Source organism: Gallus gallus, chromosome 1, assembly GCF_016699485.2.
Source record: "Gallus gallus isolate bGalGal1 chromosome 1, bGalGal1.mat.broiler.GRCg7b, whole genome shotgun sequence".
Lineage (NCBI taxonomy): Eukaryota > Metazoa > Chordata > Aves > Galliformes > Phasianidae > Gallus > Gallus gallus.
The window spans coordinates 12614304-12624070 of record NC_052532.1 but is presented as its reverse complement, the minus strand read 5'-3'; the positions used below and the strand labels follow the sequence as shown (position 1 = coordinate 12624070).

Below are 9767 nucleotides of genomic sequence, written 5' to 3'. Positions count from 1 at the left end.
AAGGACTGTAGCATCTCAGCTGGATGTCATGTAGGAAGGCTCTCCATGCTTCTCAAGACAGTGGGGATATTGCATGCTGGTGGAGGTGTCCTGAAACAGCTTTGTGACCTGCTGCTGCTGGCATGGTGGTACTCACGGCATATCTTTGGCAGAAACCACCCCAAAAGCCATCAGAGCATCACTGAATCATTAAGATTGGAAGAGACCTATAGGATTATCTAGTCCAGCCACCAACCCATCACCACCATTAACCCACGCCCCTCAGTGCCACATTTACATTTTTCTTGAACACCTCCAGGAACGGTGACTCCACCACCTCCCTGGTCAGCCTGTGCCAGTGCCTCACCACTATTTCTGAGAAGAAATTGTTCCTAATATCCAACCAATACCTAATATCCACCCGTACTTTTCCTAATATCCATCCAAAAACAGGGATGCAGAAAGCAGGAGCAGTTCAGAAGACATGCTTGCATTCATCTTATATGGGGTGATTTCAAAGAGTAATCAGTCAGTATTGTTCATGGTGTGTGAACGTTTAGGAGGTGTTCTGAAATATTTTATACTAACACTGCAGTGCTCCACATTGCCTGCTGGGCTTATTTTTCAAAAACTTCTGGTGTGAGTGAAGTGCTAATTGGAATATATGTTACATACACAGAGAGCTTTGTGGACTGTGCAAGGAGAGGTTTGATTTTCCAGCTGAATTAAATACCCAAAGAGCTACCTAAGTGTGGCTCTTTGTACTCTCTGATTTAGAGACAGGATGAGCAATTTTCTGGTTTATGGACCACAATTTTTAAAACACTTTAGTTAAAGCTCTTGGCATAGCTTTTAATCACTTTGGGGGAGTACAAACACCAAAATTCATTAATATCATACATATGCATGAAGAGAAACTTTAGCGCTGTGCATGGACCCGCCAATAGGAGGGGAGAGCATTTGGGTTGGTTGGGTTTCTTGTGGTTTTGCACTACTTTTGAGCAAAGAGTAATCCAGAAAGCAAGAACTATGTATTTCTTAGTAGATTGTTAGAAAAGCATTATAAAAATTCCCATGGCTTCAGTGACAGCAATGGTCCATATTTACCAGGAGAGGAGAGATTGATGATTGCCAGTGCCTCATTGCTGCAGTCTCCTGGTGCAGGTCTCTCACAGTACTGCTGGCTTTGCTGTCATGTTTTAGCTTCTCCTCCCACTGTCTCCACATCTGCAACACCTCTGTACAAGAAATAGGCTTATCCCTTGGCAGCATGCAGCAATCCTTGGGGAAAAGGAGTAGGAAGAAGTATTACAGGGATGGCCTTTGGTTGATCCGGGACATTCCTGCATGGATGGGTGCAATTGCTGCTTCCATGCAGAAATGTCACAGCAGTGCCAGCCTGCTGATGGGGCAGCTCAACACATCTGCAACATGTCACATTTTATTTGATTTTAGTTGCAATTAATTTTCATTTTCATTTTAGTTCAAGCTTAAAAGCTTGAAGAAGCTGAAAATTGAGCAGGTCAGCCAGTGGTCACATCACAGAAAGAACATTAATCCCTTGTCTTTCTCCTCCCATCTGTTTTGCCTGTTTATCTTTCTTTCTTTCTTTTTTTTTTTTTCCAGTTTAGATATCTCCCACCTTTAAAATATTTACAACAGTTCATCTGTGGAAAATAGATAGCTTCCTGCACAAATCTAGCTTCCTGTGTAAGTTACATCCTTATATATATATATGATTCTATTCCCTGTTCACTGCAGGGGAGTGGGACTAGATGACCTTTAGGGGTCCTTTCCAACTCATGATTCTATCATTCCATTATTATTATTATTATTATTTTTCTGAGAGGGAAAACCACCCATCTCAGACAGGGACATGTGGCAAGGTCCTGAGCAAGAGGGCAAGATGGGCTCCAGGCCCTGTGTGTGACTGAGGGTGGGTCTGTTTGCTCCAGCTTTCCCCCAGGTGTTTAAAATTGACGTTTGTACCTTGTGAGCAAAATTTTCTTTATTGATTAACCAAACTGGTAGAGTGACTTGTTGCCACAGAGGCACTAAAAGCAGGAAAGGACAGAGCATCATTTTTAGGCTGGTCACAATTCAGCAGTGTTGCTTGTGTTGCTATGTCTCGACGACATATTAAAAAAAAACGCACACTCTTGAAGCTTAGGGACCAGCTATGGGGATAGTGTGAGATCACATCACTGCTGTTAGAAACACCAAGACAAATACTCTGGAACCCCGAAGGTCAGGCTGAGAGCATGTTTGCTAGCTGCAGGGCGGCGAAGGTCTCTGCAGAGCCAGGCTATGGACAGGTGGGCAGTGGGAAGATGTGGTACACCGTTGGCCAGGTCTGGGTGCTGAGCAGGGCCAGCACAGGCCTTGGGGCATGGCTGAGGTCTGAGGCTGCTCCTTTCTGAAGCGCAGCTGCTGCAGTCCAGATGGTGGGTTCTCCTATGGGAGGAATGGCTAATTAAAAAAGCTCGCTGTTTCCATGACAGCTGTGAAGGTAAAGGTGATGTTTGGCTCTGATGTGACAGATGGAGAAACAGCTTTGGGAGCCTCTGAGTCTAATAGACATGGAGCCCCACGTGGCCGGTCTCTCCGAGCCCTCTCTCAGTGATGAGAGCAGGCAGCCTGCCTCGCCTGCATAGCTCTTTCAGCAACAATTACAGAAGACATCCTAGGAGTCAAGGGGATGAAAGAGGGAAAGGAGTCTTTTGGGAACTTACAGAAGTAAATCCCTAATGAGATCAGTCATCCCTGGTCAAGGCCAAAGCTTTTTCTACTTTTCAGCTCCATGGCAGTGCACCAAGAAACTTTTTCCCTTCACAAAAAAGCTTCCTTCCAAGTACAGAGAAATGTGGAAAGTGACATCCTCCTTAGCTGAGCTGTGTTCTTCTGCAATGTCTTAATCAGTAGCTACTGCTGGTTTCTAAAAGCAAAGGCAGGTGATTTGGGTTGGCCTTCGGTACAAGGTGTTGGGAATGTCTAAATGTTTATATGACACACAGGAGTATGTCAATGAATTGGCCAACGTGAATGACTTAGCAGAGGTGTTTGATGTGGAACTGCTGAGATACAGAGAAAGCAGAGATTGAGTGAGCAGTAAGTGGTCAGATGGTGAGAGAGGGTCAGATGGAAAAAGTTAAAGGGACAGACAAAGTTCTGAAGGATACAAGAAAGCAGAATGGAAGAATCAATTCACTAAAAGGCAACAGAACGGATTGCAGAAGTATGATTAAGAACAAACTGGTGAGGAGCTGTAAAGGAGGAGGAGAGATTCAGGATAGGTTTGGTGGTACCGAGGGCATCTGGGATGTAGGAGGCTAAGTATGGGATTATGATACTCAGTAGAGGTGATGGACATCAGGCTGAAGCTCTTCTTTCGTGCAGATGAGGCATTCCTGGCAATAGTGGTTGGCTGCTCTTTAGATGGGAGTTGAAAAATACTGGGGAAGAAATGGAGCTGTGCTTGAACTTCTGCATCAATTCCTGGCAGGCAACTAGTGGCACTGGTGCTGAAGTGTTAGCAGCCTTAGCACCAAGGACATGGGGAAGGTAGGCATGTGGACTGTGGCCCATCAATGTCCCTCCTGTCTAGGGGATGATAATGTAGTGAAACCAGTGCAGCCTGAGCTCTGCTGTACCTAAATGATGAGAACTGTCAGTCCAGCAGAACTCTAGAGGGAAAGATGGCATCTTTGGCAAGACCTAATGGAAGTTATTCAGTGTTTTTTTTTTTTCTGGCTTTTTAATGAAATTTTTGGGCAGAGAGGGTACAGCTTGCCCTGTGTTTGGGAACTGGCTCCTGACAGAGCATGTTGCCACTGCAATGACCACTTTAGTCTCACTGCATTCCCCCATGCCACCTTTATTTATTTCATGTAACATCCAATGAAGATATGCCAGGAACAGGCTTGTCCACATGCTCTGCTGTTTAACCTCAAGTGTGGGCCTTGCCCAAAGCTCGTATGTACTTGGATACTGCAATAAAGACGAATAAAACACTATTGGCTTATCACAGGTGGCTGATAGGGGTGAAGAAGTTCAATTCTGAATAACAGGAAATGTGGTTCTACTTTCCTCCCTAGACCTGTGGAAAGACAGCCGAAATTAGAAATTGGGCTTAGAGGAGATGGTTATGAACCACTCGTGACATTTTTCCTGGAAAAGATCCATATGGTTTAGTGGGCAATACTGGTGATAGGTGGATGGTTGGACTAGATGACCTTAGGTGTCTTTTCCAGCCTTGATGATTCTATGATTCAGTATTTTTTATCTTGAGAGAAGTGCAGCACTCAGGAGAAGAATGCATTCTTTGGTTTCTTGCGTGTTTCCTGTGTTATTTCATAGATAAAAAGGGGCCATAGGAATGACAATACAATGCAAACACTATGTTTCTATGCCAGCGTTGTTTACAGGAGATGGGCAGAAGCACGTACTGGTGAGTCTACATTGCATCAGAGGCTTCCCCGTGGTGCTGCTGGGGCTGAGTCAGGCCCGTGCTCACAGTTCTGGCCATGCAAATGGAGCTATTTAAGGAGCAACAACTGTTTTTGGAGCATTAAAGGCACTTCAAATTTGTTACGTGTTTATTGGAATGAAAAATTATGTTATTAGTTCAGCTGGTTGATCTTCTTTATGTGGAACATTAATCTTCTGAAAAATGCAGCTCTGCTGAAACAGGCTCAGTATAGATGAAGGCAAATTATTACTTTTTAAACACAATTTTTAAGGAAAAAGGAAATACCTATATTTTTTACATGTCATATTTGTGTGTAAAAAAAATCAGTACTTTTCCAGGCGGCCCAACTTACAGTGCTTATAGTCTGTAAGTGGCAATTTATTCTGCCTAACTGAAGGTAAGAAGCATGTTTCTGCTCTGCTCAGTGGGAGATGGGTCTGGCTCCAGAATGGGCTGTCTGGTCACAGTTCTTTTGACATCCTTATGATGCTTCTGTAAAGTAAGCTGGAAATCAAATTATCCCCCTTCATCCAGCCTGTGAACAAACCTTTTTTGTTTACAGGCTCTAACTAGCACTCAGAGCCACGAAATCCCTATTGCTTGTATTGTATATGCCCAGGATGTGTCTCTGTGATGCTGGGATTCTGATCGCCCCATTCCCATGTTTCCTGGGACTGAAAGGAAAATTCAGGCTCAGGCCTCTCTATCCAAGCAGACATTCCCTGCACCTGTGTATCCTCCTGTGCCTCACCGTGCCCACACAGAATTGGTTTGGTTGTCTGCATGTAATTCATTAATTGTTCCCCTCTCTGGAGTAAGAAATCAAAATGGAGATTTCCCATTTCTATCACGCAGTAGTTCATTAATTCTACTCATCTACATGCAAATGATGTTTCTCGGTGTAACACCGAAGCGTGTCACTCAAAATTAACACAAGCTATGTACAATTAAAAAAAAAAGAAAAAAAAGAGAGAGAGAGATTTTTTGGATATATATTTTATTTGACAGTGGTTTAGAATATCATACAGTAAACAAGATTTCTGTAAAAGTTAATTTATCCATAGTGGTGCGTTTCATAAAAATAGTTGCTCACTTACAGCCTTTCTGTGACTATTAATACATGGAATTATATTTATAGAGATAGAGCTGTACAGGGTAAATTCACAGCTAACACTACACAGAAATATTATTTGGAATGGGGTTTAGATGATGTGCTGTCTTCACAGGTTATCGATTACAGCCGCATAAAGCAATTACTGCACAAGGAGTAGCTGTGAACTGTGCAAATTAGAGTTTATGCAAGCATAATCTCCACTGGTTTTTCAGATTTCATTGTTTTCTTTCTTTATACACAAAAATAAGATACTGGGACATGCATCTACACTACAGAAGCATTGTCCAAAATCAGATTCAATAAATTAATGGCAAATTATATTGGAATTATATTGGATTCTAGTTCAGGGGCTAAAGATTTGTTGGTTTTTTTTTTCTGTTTTTTTTTTTTTCTTTTTTTTCATTAAGTAATATTTTTATAAACAGCTACGTGGACTTGTTGTGCTTTTTCAGTAATTATACATGGAATTTATTTTTCCAAAAAACAAAACAAAACAAAACAAAAAAGAATTGTTTGAAAGCTGCAAAATCCTTTACTTGAGGCTTTTCAGATAATCGGACAGGAAGAAACATGCCTATAGATTTCTCAGTCCAGTGCAATGTTTGAGACATACAATGTTTGAGCCGTGTGCTGATTTCTTGGAACAAAGCCAATCTCACTTTAACGTTTCAGCAGAGCACGTGAGGAACTCAGATTGCTGGAGAACAGTCGTTTTGAAGTACGGATTTTTGACTACATGATTGTTTTTTTTTTTCAATTACCAATATGTTATTGCCCAGGATTTTTTTTTTTGTTTGTTTGTTTAATTTTGACAGACAAATAAGCATATGCACACTTATACGTACACACACACATCTTTTTGAACCAAGATAGTGACTGACTGACTGACTGAACTTAGACTTATCTCCTGTGAAGGCAGACTGGAATGTTTACCTGGCACTTAAGGCTTGAAATTCAAAACAGACAGCAAGAAAGACTAAAATTAAAAGAAAAAAGATGGAGGTAGGGAAGAAATGGTAAAATGTAAACCATTTTTAAAATGGAAATATATCGAATTTACTGATTGAGGGCACCAAAAAGTGTATTTCCGTCTAACTATTGTTACATGCCTCAAAGACACCTGCTCTGCTAAAGTGAGGGAATGGAAGTTGAGAGCATCCTAATGAAACGGGAGTGGGTATGAAACATAGCACTGTTGATGAGTGAAACTATCATTTTTGCAGGAGGGGAAGGCCTTTCCTTAAGGAAACTGCAGCTTTTTCTCTGTAGCAATCTTCCTTTCATCGCAAGGGCCTTGGGGATGTTGGAGTTTTGAGCCTGGCCAACTGGCTTGTGTGCTACTGTGCAGGATTTGGGGAACCTGTAGTAAATTGCTTTGGAGAATAATTTGCAAATACAACTCCACCCTAACTCCTTTCCAATGTACAGAAACATGGTTGGTTCACAAAAATGGCAGTAGAAATGGTATCACAGAAACTAATCCACTAGATTCCCAACTCCTCCTGTAGCATCCAGTGAACTGTGCTACAGGGTATCACGTGGACTATCCCAAAGTGGTGACAGTGGAGACGTGTCATGGGCGTACAGTTCCAAATGCTTCAAAGAAACCCTTTAACCCCTGTCTAGATATGTCAAGAACAATTTATTTACAACATTTTAGCTCCATGAAAAGATTCTCTCTCAGTTTCAGCTTGCTCCGTGCAGTTTTATTTAAGGCGATGTTCCAGTTTGCGATTGCTCTAACTTGTTCCAGTTTCTTGATATAAAGTTTGAATGAAATCCAAGTCCTTCATGCAGTGGAAAAAAATGCTAAAGCTACACTGCACTATCCTTCTCTGATGTACTGTCCTTCATATTGTTTTGGTTTCTTCCATAGCTGCCAAAGTCCCTAAAATGGAACTGGGACTTTAGGGTCAATTTCAAATCTCCGTGTTGACTATATGCTTTTGAACTTATTAGATACTGTGCACATTGTCATGGAGTTACACACTAATGTTTTCATCCCTCAATGCTTTATGTATATGTGTGATAGTTAAAATAAATTAAAATAAATCAACGTGAGACAACAACTAAGAAGAATGTTCTGCGTCAATTTGAGACAGTTAGAGGGCAACAGTCCCGTGCTTATCTGCTCATGGCAGGAGTACCAGACTTCAGGATGCCAGGTAGCTTATCCGAGCCGGGGATTTTCCACGGCCCCGGGGAGACCGTTGCCTTCCGAACTGTAGTGTTGGTGCTGCGAGTGCTAATGGGGTGGAGATGTCCCTTCCTGGGGAACTCACTGGGTTTCCCATCAGGATCCCTCTGGCTCTGATCCATATCACTTCCAGGTGAGCTGCAGCGATTGCTACTGTATGTCTTGGTAGCACCCGCATCAAGCTTGGCATGGTCAGGTGCTGCAGCTGACTTCTTCTCACTGGTATTTGTGGATCTGTGATCTTCTTTTTTGCTAAGAGATCCTCCCCTCTTGCTTTCCGGCTTCTTCAGCCTCCCAAACTGTTCATCACTGCTTCCAGCACACACGTGCTCTCTCGTGCCGGCCTCCATCATAACGCTGTGTCCCACCGCTCTGCTTTCCGAGGTGAGCCTGCCACCATCCATCACCTTAGTTTTACCTTCGGAATATCCTTTCCAAGAAGGCTCGTCGTGCTTTGACCTGTCTGCCTTTTTAGGACTTGCTGACCTTTCTCTTTGCTCTCCTAACCTTTTCTTTTTGTGGCCGTTCACCGAAAGCTCCTTTGGTTTCCTTCCGTCGTGTTCCCTCTTGATATCCCATGTTGGTTCTGGGCTTATCTGGTGAGAAGGGTCAGAGGGTGGGGCTATGTGTGATGAGGATAATGGTGAGATTATGTCGTCGAGGGACAGAGCTACTTCCGGCAGACCTGGGGAGGCGGCAGCGGGAGCGCTCCAGGAGCTTGGCTCGTCTGTGGTGGCAACAGAGAGAAGGCGTCAGGGTGTGCTCAGCATGTCATGCACATCACACATAGAGCAACATCAGCACCCGAATCACGCTTGAGAATCAGACTCCTCAGTACTTTAGGGGAAGTGAAACTCCCAGTGGGGTCAATGGGGAGGGAACGCTTTACTCAGAGGGTGCTGAGGCCCTGGCACAGCTGCCCAGAGAGCTGTGGGTACCCATCCCTGGAGATGCTCAAGGCTGGGTGGGATGGGGCCCTGGGCAGCCTGAGCTGGGGGGACTGGAACTGAGGGGAGCCTTAATATATGTTCCAACCCAAGCCATTCTATGATTCTACAAAAATAAAACAGTCCCGCTCTCCCCCAAATAAATAAAGAGCCCAGGAGAAAGTAAGAACCACGGGGCTGGTACTGCACATGCTGGAAACTTCTTTCTTTTTTTTATATAGGTTTTACTTTTCTCTGCCTACATTAAATTATTCTTAAAATAATAACGATGCGCTCATGAAATCAAATTGCCTCTTTCGTAGCTGTATAATGTATTTCTTAGCTGGGCAATATCAGTGCTGTCTCTGAGGACAAATGAGAAGGACTTTCTGCCATCTATAAACATGTCCCCACAAGCATATAATAATTGACAAGAATTTGTAGCTCAGATAAGGTCATCATTGAATTCTGTCTCATATTTTTTTTTCTAAATAGATATAATATTGCAGTGTTTATGGCCCCACAGTTCTTGCAGGGTACTTACAAAGCTCCACCTTTATATCACAGCATCAGCTGCTAAGGCTCTTTCTTCGCTATGTGTTTTGAATGTCTCCTGGTTACTTAGCCTCAACACGGTATGTTTGGATTGTGCAGATTCTGTTTAATTTAACTAAATAGACACGTCCTTTGCTGAATCATGATGGTTTTCTTAATCCACTAGTACAAAACACAATATTCTGAGACAGCCAAATGCTTTCTTTTGCATATCCGATCCTCATTTCTTTTGATAAACGTTCAGGCAGACAATGAATCCATCAGGACTAATGACAGCACAGCTCTTATTCTTACCCGTCTACAGTGAGGTTAGAGAAATCACTGAACTTGGCTAATGTCATTCTCTATTTAGAGAATGTCTCAGGGATCCATGGAAACGAGGTAGAACCTGTGGCAAGAGCTGCATATTTCACGGGGGAGAAAACATAACCTTCTAGCTGGAAAACAAGCCTGGGCTTCTGTGGGTCAGGACTAGCATCCCTCAGTGATACAAATGCCCTTTAAAAGCTACATTTGCTTTTCTCAGTG

General features: G+C 42.9%; 1 protein-coding gene across 15 annotated transcripts in view; it reads right to left on the bottom strand.

Annotated features, from left to right (window-relative positions):
* Window positions 1-5425: 5425 nt before the first annotated feature.
* Window positions 5426-9767, bottom strand: part of MAGI2 (membrane associated guanylate kinase, WW and PDZ domain containing 2) — a 726830-nt gene continuing 722488 nt past the window's right edge. For 12 of the 15 annotated variants that reach the window (XM_040685423.2, XM_040685432.2, XM_040685217.2 and 9 more), the window contains one exon: window positions 5426-8485. In XM_040685423.2, the coding sequence (XP_040541357.1) occupies window positions 8429-8485 (57 nt within the window). In that variant the 3' untranslated portion in view covers window positions 5426-8428. The remainder of the gene's footprint in view (window positions 8486-9767) is intronic. The other 3 variants (NM_001396255.1, NM_001396254.1, XM_040685465.2) reach the window with 3 other exon arrangements.